Source organism: Podarcis vaucheri (assembly GCF_965113315.1).
Source record: "Podarcis vaucheri genome assembly, chromosome: 1".
Classification (NCBI taxonomy): domain Eukaryota; kingdom Metazoa; phylum Chordata; class Lepidosauria; order Squamata; family Lacertidae; genus Podarcis; species Podarcis vaucheri.
The window spans coordinates 10,967,580-10,986,974 of record NC_138759.1 but is presented as its reverse complement, the minus strand read 5'-3'; the positions used below and the strand labels follow the sequence as shown (position 1 = coordinate 10,986,974).

The 19,395-nt window shown below is 46.8% G+C and overlaps 1 protein-coding gene across 3 annotated transcripts in view; it reads left to right on the top strand.

The window, feature by feature from the left end:
• The first annotated feature begins 6,268 nt into the window (after nucleotides 1-6,268).
• The window catches only part of SGPP1 (sphingosine-1-phosphate phosphatase 1), a 31,777-nt gene continuing 18,650 nt past the window's right edge, over nucleotides 6,269-19,395 (top strand). Inside the window, exons 1-2 of one of the 3 annotated variants that reach the window (XM_082218592.1) lie at nucleotides 6,269-6,526; nucleotides 17,732-18,516. In XM_082218592.1, the coding sequence (XP_082074718.1) occupies nucleotides 17,803-18,516 (714 nt within the window). In that variant the 5' untranslated portion in view covers nucleotides 6,269-6,526; nucleotides 17,732-17,802. Of the gene's footprint in view, nucleotides 6,527-17,061; nucleotides 17,200-17,731; nucleotides 18,517-19,395 lie in introns of those variants that run through there. The other 2 variants (XM_082218591.1, XM_082218593.1) reach the window with 2 other exon arrangements.

The following is a 19,395-nucleotide window of genomic DNA, read 5'->3' as shown; positions in this document are numbered from 1 at the left end:
TGAGTCAGTAAGTGACTGTGGAGGCCAATTCTGGATCCACATGTCCATCCATGGGGTTTCCAGGCGGGAGTTGATCACGGTGTGGATTTGCCAAATGTGTCTTCCTCTTAGCACGTTTCTCCCTTGAGTCCTGAGTTTGAGTGTCTTCAAAGCCCATGACACCTTTGGTAAAGGCTGTTCTCCAATTGGAGCTCTCGCAGGCCAGTGTTTCCCAATTGTTGGTGTTTATACTACATTTTTAAAGATTTGCCTTGAGAGAGGCTTCAAACCTCTTTTGTTGACCACCAGCATTACACTTTCCATTTTTCATTTCGGAATAGAGTAGTTGCTTTGGAAGACGATCATCAGGCATCCGCACAACATGGCCAGTCCTAATACACAGGGTCTCGCTATGTTTCCACATTCCTAGGTAAAGGTAAAGGGACCCCTGACCATTAGGTCTAGTCGTGACCGACTCTGGGGTTGCAGCACTCATCTCGCTTTATTGGCTGAGGGAGCCGGCGTGCAGCTTCCGGGTCATGCGACCAGCATGACTAAGCCGCTTCTGGCGAACCAGAGCAGCGCACGGAAATGCCGTTTACCTTCCCACCAGAGCGGTACCTGTTTATCTACTTGCACTTTTTGACGTGCTTTCGAACTGCTAGGTTGGCAGGAGCAGGGACCGAGCAACAGGAGCTCACCCCGTCGCGGGGATTTGAACAGCCGACCTCCTGATCGGCAAATCCTAGGCTCTGTGGTTTAACCCACAGCGCCACCCGCGTCCCTTTTCCTCATTCCTAGCCTTAATTAAATTCTAGCGCCAAGGACAGCCCTGGAATTTCGAAAGCCATCCTGGCTTCTGATTTGATCCCAGAATGTCCTCATTTCCCCTGCCAGTGTTGTGGAGCTCAGGGAGGAGGAAGAGCAGTACTTGTACTGAGTTGTGACATCGGCAGCAGTGGAAACTGTGAGGCAACATTCCATGGCCTTTCCACGGCTGCCGCCGCCGTCCTTTTCCCTTGGGCAGCCCAAAGCGGCTGCTGGAGAGCAGGCGAGGAGGAGGGGAGGCTGCAGCCACCAAGACCCAGCCCCATGGGATGTGCCGGCTCTGAGGTGGAGGCAGAAGGCAGGGCCACCCTGGGCAGGAAGAAAGGGGGAGAGGAGCTCAAGGAGTCTTGATTTTTTTAAAAAAGAAATGCTTTGTGCATCCTTGGGTGGATCTACGCACAGAAAAAGAACACTATAAACAGTCAGAAATTAAATCGGTATAACAAAAGGAAGAAAAAAAACACTGGGAAGTTGCTTAGGACATTTTCTTTGCTCTCTGGCGCCATCTGGTGTTGCATGTTTATCATGCATTCAAAATGCTGTTTCTCAACTAATGTGAGTTCCGGGTCTGATCTTGACCCTTTCTGGAAATTATTTATTGGTGCATGCTTTTCTTAAAGGATTAAAGGGTTTTCTCAGGACAGCGGAGGGCTTGTGTTCTGTTGGTGTGGCGCTCGTGACACTTGCCCTTCTTCTGACGGGAAATGCTCTGTGGGGGGCGGGGCGCAAAAAAGGGGGATGATCAAGAGAGCCAGTTGAGGGGAGTGAGAAACGTCCCTATTTTCATCTGAGGACTCTTGGAGGGTATGCCACTGGACCCAGGAATTTAAGGGTGTCTAGCCCCCTCAACTCATAATTGCATTACCCACCTGTGAGTTCCATTATTACTGAGAATAATGGTTCCATATAGGCTCAGACGAGCCAGACATTTGCTCACACTGGTGGCAGTGGGAGACCGTACGCCTCAATATTTGTATAAGAAATAAAATCCTGCCCTATATCGAGGGTGGTGATGTGGGCATCCAAACTCTGCCCTTTAGATACGTTGAGTTTATGAGGTAACTTTTGAAGAGGGGCAATTGGCAAAACCCTTGAATACCCGCAATCCAAATTATTATGTGTTCCTCCACCTTTTTGTGCGGGAATAATGAACCAAAAGGGAAGCAAATCTTCTGGCCCCTCTGAAGAAAAACCCCACACCAAATAAAATTGGCAAATACCGTATTTTTTGCACCATAACACTCACTTTTTTCCTCCTAAAAAGTAAGGGGAAATGTCTGTGCGTGTTATGGAGGGAATGCCTACGGGTGGCATGCCTACGGATTTTCCTCCTCTAAAAACTATGTATGTGTTATGGTCGGGTGCGTGTTTTAGAGCGAAAAATACGGTAAATTGGAGGCCTGAATGGAAGACCTGTAGCACGGCTGTCAGCCAAAAGCAGGAGAAAGTCTCAAAGCCGTCTTCAAAGGAAGGGAGTGACGAGAGCATGAATGAGAGGCAACAGGAGAAGGCTCCCCCAGCTGCAGCTGCGGCCTCGCTTGCTACCCATAAATCCTCTCTTTTTGTAATGTTCTAATAACTACCCTCGCGGGTACCTCTAATTTAAGTAAAACTGCTTAAATTGAGGCCTGGAAGACCAGCGAGATAATGGCGCTTAGTGATGCCTCATTGACCTGGTGTGATATGAGCAGCGCTTAGGGGGCCTGTTTATGGGAACGGTGTTCGCCATGGCAACTATGCGCACCCATGCGCGCGCATGGAGAAAGAGCAAACATTTCTCACGTTTGCCTCTTGTCCCCCTTCCTCTCAGGGAGGCCTCCAAGGGATTGACCCACCTCCTCCTCAACCCTGCAGGGGAGGGCAGCAGATGACCTAACCTGGGGAGAAAACACTAAAGCTCTGATGAAGATAGCACAGCAGAGGTTATATTTTCTGAGAATCCTCTGGAAAAATAATCTCTCAAAGGACCTGTTGATGGCATTTTACCATTGTACTGTGGAGAGTGTATTAACTTATGGTCTCCGTGTGTGGTTTGGGAGCTGCACGGTCAGGGAAAAAACAAGGCTGTCCAGGGTTATAAATACAGATAGGTAGCCGTGTTGGTCTGCCATAGTCAAAATAAAAAAAATTCCTTCCAGTAGCACCTTAAAGACCAACTAAGTCAGTTCTTGGTATGAGCTTTTATCAGGGTTATAAAGACTGCGGAGAGAATAATTGGGTGCGCTCTTCCCACTTTGGATCAAATCTATGCTTCCAGGTGTCATAAGAAAGCTGCAGAGATAGTGCAGGATGGTGCGCACCCCGGAAATTATCTCTTTCAGCTTCTGCCTTCTGGAAGAAGGTACAGGGTTATAAAGACTAGGACTAGCTGCCCGAGAAACAGTTTTTATCCAAATGCGATTTTGGTTTTAAATGCAGTGTAAGGTAGTCTCTATGGGAGTATATTGTATTTATTTATGGGGTATCGGAGTTTTTAGGGAGTTAACCAGGCTGGAATAGCTGGGATAGCAGGCTTGTTGGTTTTTGAATGTCTGATGTAGATTTTTTTTTCAATTTCGTTGTTCTGTATGGGACAATGACAATAAAGATTATCATATCGTATCAAAAGGGAGAGGTTTTTCATGCAGGGCCACACCAGGTTGAGACAGGATTTGAACTCAGGTCTCACACAATCCTAGAGTGGAATCCTAGAGCTGAAAGGGATCCTGAGCCTCATCTAGTCCAACCCCACCGCAAGGCAGGCATCCCGTCCCGGGGTGGGCTCAAGCCACCAAACTCCTGGTTAACAGCCAGACGCGCTGACGCCTTCACCAGAGTCACAGAAGCACTTCCCTTTCATCCGCCAACTGCAGAAAGAAAGAGGATACATCGCTGAAAAAAAGAGGATGTGTATTTGCGTAAGAATCACATACCCTGATTTATAATCAATCCGTGCTCAATTGCCCAACCAGCTTGTGCTTAGGGCATGAGCGAAACAGGGGCACAACGAGAAAAAGCGAGAGAAATTTCTGAAATAATTTGTAATATTGCAGAGTTGGAAGAGAACACGAGGGCCAACTAATGCAACCCCCTGCAATGCTGGACTCTTTCACCTATATGAACTCATGAGTCTGAGATTTAGAGTCTCATGCTCTTCCAACTGAGCTATAATAATACTACTACTAATAATAATAATTTATTATTTATACCCCGCCCATCTGGCTGGGCTTCCCCAGCCACTCTGGGCAGCTCCCAACAGAACATTAAAAACACGATAAAAGATCAAACATTAAAAACTTCCCTAAACAGGGCTGCCTTCAGATGTCTTCTATTTTTTTTATAATAATATTTATTAAAGTTTCACAAACAATAAAAACAAATTCCAGAATTTAAACTACAAAAACAAAACACATTAAAAATGCACAATAGAAAACAGTTAACAAAAGAAAAAAGAAAAAAGAAAGAATAAGAACAAAGAGAAAAACCAATAATCAAAACAGAAAATAGATTAGTATTTTCAAATCTTATATTTCCTTCACTAGTTTCTTGACCTCCTCACACCTCCTGTTTTGTATTCCAGTTCTGTTATTAAATTCAGCAAATCCTTACCCTCTAACAGTTATCCTTACTCAAGATATTAACCTATTATAAGTATCAATTTCCAATTTATCAATCCCTATTTACATTTTCTTAGGCATCTTTTTACCAGTACCACTTATTTTCAATCAAACGTCATTTCAACATTCCTTAATTTTACAGTGCTTCTGCAGGTAGTCTTTAAATTTCTTCCAGTCTTCCTCCACCGACTCTTCTCCCTGGTCACGAATTCTGCCAGTCATCTCTGCCAATTCCATGTAGTCCATAACTTTCATCTGCCATTCTTCCAGTGTGGGTAGCTCCTGTGTCTTCCAATATTTCGCGATGAGTAGTCTTGCTGCTGCTGTTGCATACATAAAGAAAGTTCTATCCTTCTTTAACACCAATTGGCCGACTATGCCCAGGAGAAAGGCCTCTGGTTTCCTCAGGAAGGTATATTTGAATACCTTTTTCAATTCATTATATATCATTTCCCAGAAAGCCTTAATCCTTGGCACATCCACCAAAGGTGAAGGAATGTACCTTCCATTTCTTTACATTTCCAACATTTGTTATCGGGCAGATGTCTTCTAAAAGTCAGCCAATTGTTTATTTCCTTGACATCTGGTGGGAGGGTGTTCCACAGGACAGGTGCCGCTAAAGAAAAGACCCTCTGCCTGGTTCCCTGTAACCTCACTTCTCGCAGTGAAGGAACCACCAGAAGGCCCTCAGAGCTGGACCTCAGTATCCGAGCTGAACAATGGGGGTGGAGATGCTGCTAGCATGACATTTGATATTTAAAAAAACACCACCATGAAAAAAACAACAAAACGGATCTCTTTTAGGCTTCCTTACACACCTTAATCCACACCTGTGTCCCACTGAAGCATTGAGTCTTTAACATCCACTTCGTTGGACTGGTCATGTTGTTTGGATGCCTGATGATCGTCTTCCAAAGCAACTACTATATTCCAAACTTAAAAATGGAAAACGTAATGCTGGTGGTCAACAAAAGAGATGTCTCTAAGCAAATCTTTAAAAATGTAGTATAAACACTGACAACTGGGAAACACTGGTCTGTGAGTGCTCCAATTGGAGAACAGCCTTTACCAAAGGTGTCATGGGTTTTGAAGACGCTCAAACTCAGGATGAAAGGGAGAAATGTGCTAAGAGGAAGGCATGCTTGGCAAACCCTCACCGTGATCAACTCCCGACTGGAAACCAAGGTCCCCACTGTGGACGGACATGTGGATCCAGAATTGGCCTCCACTGTCACTTACTGACTCATTGTTAAAACAGTGTTTATGGAAGACAATCTTACTTGGCTACGAGTGATCGCCAAAGTAGATCTCCTGCCCTCTGTTTTTATTACTTATCCCCACCGAAAACAGGGGATAAGTAATAGCCAGGAGGATATACTAACATATTTTGAAAAAATATACTAACATACATAAAAAAAATGTCTTATGCCGCCGTTTCATAGTCCCGGTACAAATTCTGTTCAAAGCTTAGTTAGGGGAAATGTATAGGGCACCCTACAATTCTGAATTTGACTTCGGACCTGAAGCTTGAGATTTTTTCTTTCTTTTGTAATGCTTGGCCCACCCCTGGAATATGTGAAGAAATAAGCAAGCACCTCTGAGCATGTACAGAGTGTTTTTCTTTCCCTACCACTATATGGTTGTTGCACACACTTAAGGGTGCCTTTGGAATATGCTTGACACCCGATGAAGAAAAGGATGAGACTGGTGTAGCCGTGTGGGTGGCTGGAAGAATCTTATCAGCTCTTTTCCAAGCTTCATAGCAGAAGTGAGCTTCAGGTTGCAAAGTGACTTTGCGGATCACGTGATCCCCCAAACTCCTGTGAACAAAACTTTTCCAGTAAGCTCTGTTCTCCTCGCCTTCAGATGTAGACACACCCTGGACTGGGAGAGCTTGGCTTTGAGCCTTCGCCATAAAACGGTTTTGCATTTCATCTAGATATCAAAGCTCCCGATTGTATCTATGCACATAGCACATAGCAAAAGAGTGGCATTTAAGAGGCAACTCTGACTTTCACCAGCTAAAAAACGAACAAACAAAATCTTCTCTGAGGTCTGGAAGCGTGAGAAATGGAATCTGATGCTTATCTATAAATTAAGCCATATCACGCATCTTTGGGAAGGTGAGAGGAGTTATTTTCTTTATGCCGCTCTTATAATTTTTTGGCATTTAGCTCTTTCTTTCTTTCTTTCTTTCTTTCTTTCTTTCTTTCTTTCTTTCTTGTTCCTTTTAATTGTTTCAGTTATCTTGTAAACAGCCCAGGAAATATGATCAAAGGGCAGTATTAAAAACAAATACAATAAATAATACTTTTGGCACAGTGGATGCCTTTTTGGAAGAGAAATACTCCAACAGAGAATGTCTATGTGGAGGAACCCGAGATTGTTTGAGAAGTACAGGATTTGCCGTTCATGTTTATACATATAACTTTTGCATTATTTTTTCCTTTATTGTAGTATTTTTTCCTGCTTAAGAAAACTTTGAAATTCATTTTATTTTTTCTGCTTACTAATTTTCTACTTTTTTAAAAAACCCACACACAGACACAAAACCCTGCTTTGTTGGCATCTGTTATTATTATTGCATCTCACGCAGTAGCCCATATTCTCCTTGCTTATCCCTGCACCTCTCCCCTTCCTCTGCAGTTTCTCTGTGTCAAAATTATGACTGTTAACCCTTTGGGGCAGGGACCATTTAAGAACCTATTGATGGCACCTTATAAATACATGCATGTATACATAAAATACTGCCCCCACCCCCCGCCGCTGCCACTTTCATTATGTAGCAACCAAAGGTGAAGTTTGGTCTTTCAGTGGCACTCAGTGTGAGTCCAAAATTTGCCCCTCCCTCCTCTTCTTGCTTCCCATTCTGTACATGCACTGCATTAAAGGTAAAGGTAAAGGTACCCCTGCCCGTACGGGCCAGTCTTGCCAGACTCTAGGGTTGTGCGCCCATCTCACTCAAGAGGCCGGGGGCCAGCGCTGTCCAAAGACACTTCCGGGTCACGTGGCCAGCGTGACATCGCTGCTCTGGCGAACCAGAGCTGCACACGGAAACGCCGTTTACCTTCCCGCTTGTAAGCGGTCCCTATTTATCTACTTGCACCCGGAGGTGCTTTCGAACTGCTAGGTTGGCAGGCACTGGGACCGAACAACGGGAGCGCACCCCGCCGCAGGGATTCGAACCGCCGACCTTTCGATCGGCAAGCCCTAGGCGCTGAGGCTTTTACCCACAGCGCCACCTGCGTCCCAGCGCCACCTGCAAATCCTGCGGCAAATCAGGATGAATGGTCAACAGGTTGTCTGCAGGCCATTTTTCCAGCAGGAGCTTGTAGAAACTCAGCTCCGGCATGTCTCAGGTGGGCACCATTGCCATCATTAGAAAACAATGGAGGTATTCACAGTGAGCTCCGACACCTGTCCAGAGGAGGGCACGTGTCCAGAGGAAGGTAACCAAAATGGCCAAAGGCCTGGAAACGATGCCTTATGAGGAATGGCTAAGGGAGCTGGGCATGTTTAGCCTGGAGAAGAGGAGGTTAAGGGGTGATATGATAGCCATGTTCAAATATATAAAAGGATGTCACATAGAGGAGGGAGAAAGGTTGTTTTCTGCTGCTCCAGAGAAGCGGACACGGAGCAATGGATCCAAACTACAAGAAAGAAGATTCCACCTAAACATTAGGAAGAACTTCCTGACAGTAAGAGCTGTTTGACAGTGGAATTTGCTGCCAAGGAGTGTGGTGGAGTCTCCTCCTTTGGAGGTCTTTAAGCAGAGGAGTGCTCTGATGGTGTTTCCTGCTTGGCAGGGGGTTGGACTCGATGGCCCTTGTGGTCTCTTCCAACTCTATGATTCTATGATTCTATGACCTCTTTTCTCTAGAAAAATAGCACTGGTTGTCTGGAAGTGCTCTCATTCCACACAGTTCCCACAAAGAGCAATTAATGCACAATTTTGGGGAACAACAGCTGCAAAGTGCCGTGTAGGGCAAGTGGTTATTCAAGGCACTGACAAACAAAACACCTGCAAGCCGAGAAGAAGAACAGGTGCAAAATACTGCACTTTGTTTGATGGGCAACAGTGACGTCTCCGCAACCTTTGAGGAGAAATCTGCAGACGGTGTGCAACGAAGGGTATGCGCTGCACAATGAACAAGGTCATAGTGACAGTGTGCAAGGTGGGGGCAGCAAGAAGCAGCTGGTCTTTGAGGCATATTGATCCCAGGCTGTTTGAAGCTGGAGTTGAGGATTAAATGACTCTCTGATGTTATTTTCCACTGAGCTACCACCTTTGTGTTTAGCAAAGCATAGCGCAGGTGGGGGACATTTTTCAGGCGGAGGTCCATGGTCCTTTGGGTCAAGGAACGCAATACCTCAAGGACCACCTCTTTCCGTATGAACCCACCCGGACCCCGACATCATCTTTCGAGAGCGCATTAAATGACAGTATGGACGAGCGTTATGTTTGTGCATTAAAGTCGCAACATGCGCATAGGGAGACGCAACATACGCACAAAACCCATTGAGACCACAGGTGTCGTGATTGCCAAGGAGACAAGCCGCTTCTCAAACTGAAACTTACTACCAAAGGAAGCTTGCTATCCACATTAAACAACAGAATGGGATGTGCCTGTTCTTGGAGTTCAAAGACATATTCCAGCAAGGCAAAAACATTCAAGGGGGGAGCAAGATACCGTATTTTTTGCTCTATAAGACTCACTTTTTCCCTCCTAAAAAGTAAGGGGAAATGTGTGTGCGTCTTATAGAGCGAATGCAGGCTGCGCAGCTATCCCAGAAGCCAAAACAGCAAGAGGGATTGCTGCTTTCACTGTGCAGCGATCCCTCTTGCTGTTCTGGCTTCTGAGATTCAGAATATATTTTTTTTCTTGTTTCCCTCCTCCAAAAACTAGGTGCGTCTTGTGGTCTGGTGCGTCTTATAGAGTGAAAAATATGGTGGGTGTGGGGGAGGGGGTGTTTAGGGGTGGTGGCTTGGAGAAGATGGTGAGGGTGCTAGCCTGCTAGGGGTCCTAAGGGCCAAGTAGGGGAAGGAGCCTGGGAACTGTGGTTTTGCAATTGTAGCAGAGTGCCCAGCGTCCCATTGCACAAAATTATCAGTCCTAATGCAAAATGCAATGGCCAACAAATCACCTTGCCAACAAAGGTCCGTATAGTTAAATCTATGCTTTTCCAGTAGTGATGTATGGAAGTGAGAGCTGGACCATAAAGAAGGCTGATCGCTGAAGAATTTAGGCTTTTGAATTATGGTGCTGGAGGAGACTCTTGAGAGTCCCATGGACTGCAAGAAGATCAAACCTATCCATTCTGAAGGAAATCAGCCCTGAGTGCTCAACTGGAAGGACAGATCCTGAAGCTGAGGCTCCAATACTTTGGCCACCTCATGAGAAGAGAAGACTCCCTGGAAAAGACCCTGATACTGGGAAAGATGGAGGGCACAAGGAGAAGGGGACAACAGAGGACGAGATGGTTGGACAGTGTTCTCGAAGCTACCAGCATGAGTTTGACCAAACTGCGGGAGGCAGTGGAAGACAAGAGTGCCTGGCGTGCTCTGGTCCATGGGGTCACAAAGAGCTGGACATGACTAAACAACAATGCAATGGCTTAAATCAGCTCTATGTTTGTAGTGTTAACGAAGTCCTGGTTTTATTGCCGCTTTCATGTCATGCATCTTCTGATTAGGCAACACTGCCGGCATCGTAACTATAGATTGTAAAAGGGATTTGTGGCGGTGTGGCCTGATTCAATAACAACCAGAAAGGAAATGGATGCAAATATCACTTGGAAATTTAAACAAAGAGATTGGTTGTGGATTGCCAAATATCAAGTTAACCAAGTTAACCTTTCTACCTTTATTTTCACCCTATACTTAAGAATTATTTGAGAGGCAGACTGGTATTACCGTCTTACGATATGGTTAAAAGTAAAGGGACCCCTGACCATTAGCTCTGGGGTTGCGGTGCTCATCTCGCTTTATTGGCCGAGGGAGCCGGCGTATAGCTTCTGGGTCATGTGGCAAACATGACTAAGCCGCTTCTGGTGAACCAGAGCAGCGCACAGAAACGCCATTTACCTTCCTGCCAGAGTGGTACCTATTTATCTACTTGCACTTTGATGTGCTTTCGAACTGCTAGGTTGGTAGGAGCAGGGACCAAGCAACAGGCGCTCACCTCATGGCGGGAATTCGAACTGCCAACCTTCTGATCGGCAAGTCCTAGGGTCTGTGGTTTAGACCACAGTGCCACCCACATCTGCCCACTTCCCTAAGTCCCTTCAAAACCCCTCTTAAAACCAGCTTCTTCCATGGAGTCTTTAGTACAAGCCTTTAGTTCCCCTGGTAGTGAGTTGGTAATGCTTTCAAACTGCTAGGTTGGCAGGAGCAGGGACCGAGCCACTGAAGCTCACCCCGTCGCGGGGATTCGAACCGCCGACCTTCTGATCGGCAAGTCCTAGACTCTGTGGTTTAACCCACAGCGCCACCCGCGTCCCTTTTAAGGGAAGTAATAGTAGCTCTCTATTCTGCCTTAGCCAGACCACACTTGGAATACTGTATCCAATTCTGGGCACCACAATTTACGAAGGATATTGATAAACTGGAAAGTGTGCAGAGGAGGGCAACCTCATAGGGTGATACCTGTCTATGTCCTACTCAGCACTCAACATCTGCTGCCTGGAGTAGCTGTCTCAGATTACCCAACAAAAGGACCTTCTTTCTATATTTTGACAGCCTTCTTAAGACAGAGTCCTGATCTTATTGCAGGCTGCAGTATTGTTTCAGCAAAGTTCATGTTACAACTTGATCCTGTGCGTATTTACCTGGAAGTAAGCCCCACTGTGCCCAGTGGGGCTTACTCCCAAGTCAATACAAGCAGGTTTGCACCTTTAATCCTCTTAACTAAGGGCTTTTCCAAAGGACGTTGACTTTGGGCAAGGAACGCACACAAGATACCAGGCTTGTGTGGCACCCAGACAGAATTCTTCAAAGAGCTTGCAATGTGGGGATATCCAAGCACTTGTAATCCAAGCTTCTGTTTCTACTACAAGGGCATTAAATTTCCCTAGCGTTAATGCTGCAGTCATTCGCCTCCTGGACTTGTGAGCAAACCGTGTTTAAATAAATGAGACTTATTCCAAGGAAGCAAGCATAGGATTCTGCAGTGCATTGAGCAAATGCACTGTTCCACTAACCAGCATATATGTCAGGGCAGATGTTGGGAGCAAGTCAGCCATAACTCACAAGGTGCCAGTGAAGTTAACTTTGTGTTCAAAGAAACTAAATAGTTCAGGCCTAGTGAGAACAGCAACTCTTTCCAGCAGGTCTAACCCCAATGAGGTAGCTGCAAGGACTGAAGGTCCCTCGCTTCCCACAGCTCTCTAAGTCTCCTCCCACCCCCTGTACATTCCCAAGCAATCTGAGACTCTGTCGCCTTGCCTGTCTTTGCTTCGCCCTCTTCATACCTCTTTGGGTCTGGGCGACCAGGGAGGAGGGGAGCTAGTTGCAGCAGGAGGGGGAGACCTCTTGCCTTCTTGACCACCCTGATTCATCTTGGCCTCTTGGCTCCCCTCCTCTCCAGCCTCTGCTTCTGTCTCTGATTCTGGACCACTCTCTGCCACAACCTCTTCCTGCTCACTAAGCCCTGTTACCACTTCATCTTCCGACACCAACACCTCCCTGTCTGTTCCCTCTCCTCCCTCTGACCATGTATGGTGTCCAACCACCACTCCCTGGGCTCCGAGCTGTCTTCCCATGGGGGTTTCCCAACTGGCGGCTCCCACTCCTCCTCTGTCTCCAGCCAAAGCATAACATTATAGTTGCATCAGTGTCTGCAAGAGCCCATAATCTACAGACAAGAATTCATTTCTCTGAGTGCCTGCTTATTTTCCTACATGAATTGCTTCCCACAAATGTCTTGAAGTGATCACACAATTTAAAAAAGCCAACAGCAAGAAGAGTTGCGCTGTTTCATATAGTAAAACAATTGTGACAATTAAAAACACATGTAAAGGTACCCCTGACCATTGGGTCTTGTTGCAGATAACTCTGGGGTTGCGGCACTCATCTCGCTCTATAGGCCGAGGGAGCCAGCGTTTGTCCGCAGACAGCTTCTGGGTCATGTGGCCAGCATGACTAAGCCGCTTCTGGCAAACCAGAGCAGTGCACGGAAATGCCGTTTACCTTCCCGCCCGAGCGGTACCTATTTATCCACTTGCACTGGTGTGCTTTCGAACTGCTAGGTGGGCAGGAGCAGGGACCAAGCAACGGGAGCTCACCCTGTTGCGGGGATTCAAACCACCAACCTTCCGATCGGCAAGCCCTAGGCTCAGTGGTTTAGACCACAGCACCACCTGCGTCCACCCCCCAAAATGTACACATAAGTAAAGTTATGTTTTATTATCACATTTCTGTATTGCATTAGATTGTTATAAGGTGTACACTCCTTGTTTCTTCAGCTTGTAAACCACCTTGGCTATTGTAAGATAGAAAGACGGTATACAAATTAAAAGCGATGATGATTTTTGTGTGCGAAAACAGTGTCAAATCCAATGACAGGCAACAGGCTAGAATAAATATCTCCACTTCAAAGTCTTCTTGAAAAAAAGGAAGATCTTCACTGGACATCAAAAAGACAATCGAGGCAGTACCTTTCTGATATGCATTTTTTGTTATTGGTTTTATTTAACACAATGTATGTACCACATGATTGTTGTAAAACCTCTAAGTGGTTTACAATTGATATTAAAATTATAAATAAAAATAGTAAAACAGCATTTCAAAATAATTAACAATATGAGGTAGTAATGAAACACATTGATATCTCTTGCCCAAACAGAAATGTTTTAAGCAGGTGATGAAAAGAGCACAACAAAGGCACCCACTTAATGTCAATAGGCAGGGAGTTCCACTGTCCTAAAAGATTGTTTTCAGAGCTGTGAATTAGGTGGTACAGTATTAGTTCCACAGATCGAAGCCGTACGCTGAACATTTTTTTGGTGAAGGGCGTTATAGAAATATGTTGAACAAACCAACCATCAAAGTAACTTTTAACTAAAGTGAGCCACGAAAGGCAGGGAACTAAGGCTATGCACACATTAGTGGCTCAAAAGACAGCGAGGTGATGTCTCCTTCCAGTTTCTTAAACTTCTGTACATGCCAGGGAAGGGGCAGAGATAACTTCGCCAGTTGCCCATTACCTGATTTGTTTCCCTCCAATTCACTGCAGCTGTCATCGGGGCAAGTCGCCGGCTGCCTGAAATGCAGGCAGCTCAGGCTGACCTCTGCTTCCGAGGGCGGAAGCTGATTTGAAGGAAAGGGCATCAGACAGGAGAGACAGGATCCAGATGGATCGACGCTCATGTCATGCGTACTTTGGCTTCAACCGCCAGTTGTGGGAGCGGAATGAAGCTGGAACGAACATTGACGTGTGTGCATACGCCAAGCAAAGAAAAGGGGTTGGGTGGGCATTTGTTGATTTTCAAAGTGGAAAACATTTGCCAATTGACTGAATTGTAGGCTGTCTGATACAGTGGTACCTCAGGTTACATACACTTCAGGTTACATATGCTTCAGGTTACACACTCCGCTAACCCAGAAATAGTGTTTCAGGTTAAGAACTTTGCTTCAGGATGAGAACAGAAATCGTGCTCCGGCCATGCGGCGGCAGCGGGAGGCCCCATTAGCTAAAGTGGTGCTTCAGGTTAAGAACAGTTTCAGGTTAAGTACGGGCCTCCAGAACGAATTAAGTACTTAACCTGAGGTATCACGGTATATGATTTGTGGATTTGCAAAAAAGAAAAATGGGGGGGGGGAGGTCCCTAGGTAAGAAGCAATGCCAAAAGTTTGCCTCTTCCATATGCAGAAACCGAATATGCAAGACTGAGTAATAATAGTAATAGGAAGAATATTTTTTTTATTTGCACCCTGCCCATCTGACTGGGTTTCCCCAGCCACGCTGGAGTGTCAACAGATGCCGAGATGCTAACATTTCCTGTACCTTGCCCTCAGCCACAACTAGGTTGGGCTGCTGGGAGGGAGGCAGACACTATATCCTAGTCATAGTCTTACAACAGCTGGGCAAAGTCCTCAGGCAGTCTCAGGAAATGGAGGTTCACCTTTTACACTGAGGCAGAGACAGCTTACGCCGTGTTCAAAACCTTTCATATACACTATTTGTGCATTAAACACACACACACACGATTGGTCTTCAAAACAGCTTATAATTAAAAGCCACACAAAGGTAATTTATAATGACACTAGTATTATCATAATTAATAATGTCAGAAACATATTTGTTCTGCCAAGCATTTTTACAGAATTCATTTGACTCTGTGTTCATCATTTGTTTGGGATTTCATGATTTTATAATCTTACATTATTTTTAATTATTTTATTGTTCTCCTGGTCTTGTGGGCCACGTTCTTTGCTGTCCCTGACTTGTGGAAGGCAGAAACAGGATTGAAGAGGACCTTAACAGATTGGAGAACTAGGCGCAACCTAACAAAATGAATTTAAATAGGGACAAATGTAAAGTTCTGCACTTAGGAAGGAAGAACCAGATGCACAAATATAGGATGGGGGACACCTGGCTTACTAGCCGTACATGTAAAAAAGGGATCTAGGTGTCTTGGTGGACCACAAGCTTAACATGAGTCCACAGTGTGATGCAGCAGCAAAAAAAGCTAACGCTATTCTAGGCTGCATCAACAGAAGTATAGTGTTCAGATCAAGGGAAGTAATAGTAGTTCTCTAGGTAAAGGTAAAGGTACCCCTGACCGTTAGGTCCAGTCGTGACCGACTCTGGGGTTGCAGCACTCATCTCGCATTATAGGCCAAGGGAGCTGGCATTTGTCAGCAGACAGCTTCCGGGTCATGTGGCCAGCATGACTAAGCCACTTCTGGCGAACCAGAGCAGCGCACGGAAACACCGTTTACCTTCCCACCGGAGCGGTACCTATTTATCTACTTGCACTTTCACGTGCTTTCAAACTGCTAGGTTGGCAGGAGCAGGGACCGAACAACGGGAGCTCACCCCATCACAGGGATTCAAACCGCCGACCTTTTGATCGGCAAGCCCTAGGCTCTGTGGTTTAGACCACAGTGCCACCCGCATTCCTATTTTGCCGTAATTAGCTCTCTATTTTGCCGTAATTAGCTCTCTATTTTTAATTAGCTCTCTATTTTGCCGTAATTAGACCACACTTGTAATAATGTGTCCAGTTCTGGGCTTCACAAGTTGGGAGGTGTGCAGAGAAGGGCAACTAATATGCTGAAGGGTCTGGAAACCAAACTTTATGAGGAACAGTTGAAGGAGCTGGGTATGTTTAGCCCGGAAAAGAGGAGACTGAGAGGAGATATGATAGCTATCTTCAAATATCTGAAGCGCTGTCACATGGAGGAGGGAAAAAGCTTGTTTTGAGGGTAGGACTCAAACCAATGGCTTCCGAATCTCCTTTCTTGCAAGGAGATTTTGACTAAGCATCAGGAAGAACTTTATGACAGTAAGAGCTGTTGTGGAACAGAGGTGGTGGACTCTCCTTCCTTGGTGGTTTTCAAGCAGAGGTTGGATGGCCATCTGTCATGCATGTTTTAGCTGAGTTCCCTGCATGGCAGGGGATTGGACTAGATGACCCTTGGGGGCACCTCCCAACTCTAAGATTCCATGATTCATTCTAGGACCTGTGTCTGACTCTTCGTGACCCCATGGACCAGAGCACACCAGGCACTCCTGTCTTCCACTGCCTCCCGCAGTTTGGTCAAACTCATGCTGGTAGCTTTGAGAACACTGTCCCACCATCTCGTCCTCTGTCGTCCCCTTCTCCTTGTGTCCTCCATCTTTCCCAACATCAGGGTCTTTTCCAGGGAGTCTTCTCTTTTCATGAGGTGGCCAAAGTACTGGAGCCTCAGCTTCAGGATCTGTCCTTCCAGTGAGCACTCAGGGCTGATTTCCTTCAGAATGGATAGGTTTCATCTTCTTGCAGTCCATGGGACTCTAAAGATGTTGAGCTTCAGACCATATTTTGCAATCTCCTCTTTCACCCCCATTAAAAGGTTCTTTAATTTCTCCTCACTTTCTGCCATCAAGGTTGTGTCATCTGCGTATCTGAGATTGTTGATACTTCTTCCAGCAATCTTAATTCCGGTTTGGGATTCATCCAGCCCAGCCTTTCGCATGATGAATTCTGCATGTAAGTTAAATAAGAAGGGAGACAATATACAGCCTTGCCGTACTCCTTTCCCAATTTTGAGCCAATCAGTTGTTCCATATCCAGTTCTAACTGTAGCTTACAGTATAGGAAACAGCTATTTACCTATTCCCCCCAATTTTTTTTAAAAAAAACACTTTAAATTCTATTTGATTTATTTATTTATTTTTAAATCTCCTTTAGCCCTGCTTTAATCAATCAATCAATCAATCAATCAATGTGGTGGGAGGGGAGAAGGGTAAGGAGCTAGTGAAGGGCTTCTGTCCTTCTGCGCATGCGCGACAGGCGCGCCGCCGCCGCCGCCGCCGCGCGCTCCCGATCTCTCCCCTCCCTCCCTCCCATCCTCGGCGGCTCCTTTCTCCTTCTCTCTCTTCCCTCGCGCCCACGTTCCAGCGCCTCCAACCGCCTCTCCGGCGGGAGGGGCGGGAGGGGGAACGAGGCCACTGCGCGTGCGCGCTCCGCCTGAGTGGCGGCGCCTCCTCGGGCGGCAGGCGGGACTTGGGCGCTGGAGCCGAGGGAGGGAGAGCGGAGAGGACCGGCGGACGGAGCAGCGGACTGACGCGGCGCCGGGACGGAATGACGGGTAGAGCAGCCCTGGCCGAGCGCCCCCTCCCCTTCGACGCCCTCCCCGTCAGGACCGCGCCCCCAACCCACATTTCTTCTCCCCCCCACCCGCCCGTCGCCTCTCCCCCCTACCCCCCCACCGAGGCGTTTCCCCAGCGCCTGAGGTAACCCCCGACCCCAAAGTCAGGGCCTCCCCCCCCCCACATCCTCAGCCCCACCGCCTGCCCTGCCCTCCCCCAACCCCACTTTCCTCCTGCAGCCAAAACCCCACTAATCTCCCTCTTCCTCGCCTCCCCCCCCCCCAGTTTCTATGGCTTTGGGGGGAGGGGGCAGCCAAAGTCCTTTGGAGCAGGAACCCCCCCCATAAGCCCAAGCCCCCCCCCAATTTCTCCTCTCCTCCACCCCCAGGGGATGGGCTCCCGGCTTCTTCCCTGGGACCCCCCCAAACCTTTTTTATCTGTTTTTTTTAAATAGGTGCTTGTATATATGCATGATGTATGTATGTAACCTCTCTTGACGCTCTTCCGAATCTCTCTCTCCCCCCCCCCCAGTGCAGCACCCCTGATTTTGGACTCGCCTTCCTAAGCCGACAGCTGCCTCCTCCTGGCCGGAGCCCTTCAGGATGTCTTCCTTGCTCCGCCTGGCCGCCTGCCTGCAGGATTCGGAGAAGGTCGCCGCTTTCCAGAGGCTGTGCGGCGTGCAAGCACCCCCAGAGTGGGGGGCTGCCCTTTCTCTCCCCCGGCCCCTGGAGCCCGGGGCCCCGGTGGCCAACGGCAACTGCCCGGCCACCCAGCCGGATGGGGCTAGCGACGGGAGGTGCCGCTTCCAAGGCCCCTGCAATGTGGGTGAGAAGGGTGATGTGTGGCACTCGAATGGGGTGCTCTCCGGGGGAGCCTGCGGCGGGGTGGAAGCCCAGATCAAGCCCCCGAAGAAAGAGGAAAAGCCTGGGCTCGGGGTTCCCAAAAAGCAGCCTCGTCGCAACTCTCTGACTGGGGAAATGATATGCCAGGATTTCACCATCCGCAGCCCCCTCCTCTATTACCTGTTCAGCCTGGGCACGGAGCTGGGCAACGAGCTCTTCTACATCCTCTTTTTCCCCTTCTGCATCTGGAACCTGGACGCTTGGCTGGGCAGGAGACTCATCATCGTTTGGGTCTGGGTCATGTACCTGGGTCAGTGTACCAAGGACCTTATCCGTTGGCCCAGACCTGCATCCCCACCTGTGGTCAAGCTGGAGGTTTTCTACAACTCCGAGTACAGCATGCCCTCTACGCATGCCATGTCGGGCACTGCCATCCCAGTGGCATTACTGTTGTTCAGCTATGGACGGTGGCAGGTAAGAGAGCCCCCCCCACACACACGTGTTTAAGGTGTTCAGTCAAGGTTGCTGTGTTATCAGTGGAACAGTCTGGCAGAAATACAAAATAGTACTCTTTTAAAAAATCATTTTATTCAGTAAGTGTTAAAACAAAACCATTGCTTTAAAAAAATTATCCAGTAGGTGTTTAGATAGTTGGGAGGCTTGATCTTTATATAGTACTTCCACGATTAGAACGCTGACAAACTTGGTAGGTTTTTTTTTTTTTTTAATGGGGACAGTATGCCCTGCTGAGTTACAAACAGCAGGATCTCTTGTTAAAGTTTCATTTTGTTAACTGTGAGTTATTGTATCTTCTGGCACTACGCATGCTTTTACTCTGTGGGAGTTAGGCTGGAAATCAGGTGATTTATATAGGCCACAGAAGGATTTGAAAATAGAAATGTGTGTTTGAAGTCATTTTCGATTTCTTCAGTTAGGAAAGTAAATATACTTTCCACAAGGCCTATCTGTATTAGAATCTTATAGCCATTTACAGACTTGCGTAGACTATTAAAACGCCCCAGTGTTCCTCCTACTTCCTCTAAATATCTCTAGTTTCAAACTAAATTGCTAGACTGACATGCAGTAACTTCTGATTTTAATTGTAGATGAAGGCTGCAGCCCTTTGCAAAATTACTTGGAAATGAACTGCCTTGAATTCCAGTTAGATTCCTAGCTTAAAGAAGCCCTGATTTGCAACTACAAATGGAGAGTGCAAATTTAACAGTGCTATCCTATGTAAGTTTTTTTGGATGTAAATCTCGCATCCAGTGGGGCTTCTAGGTGAGTGTGCATGGGGTTGTATCCTGCTTCCAAGTAAACCGCTACATGAGTGCACTGCAAGTAGTTTGCAAA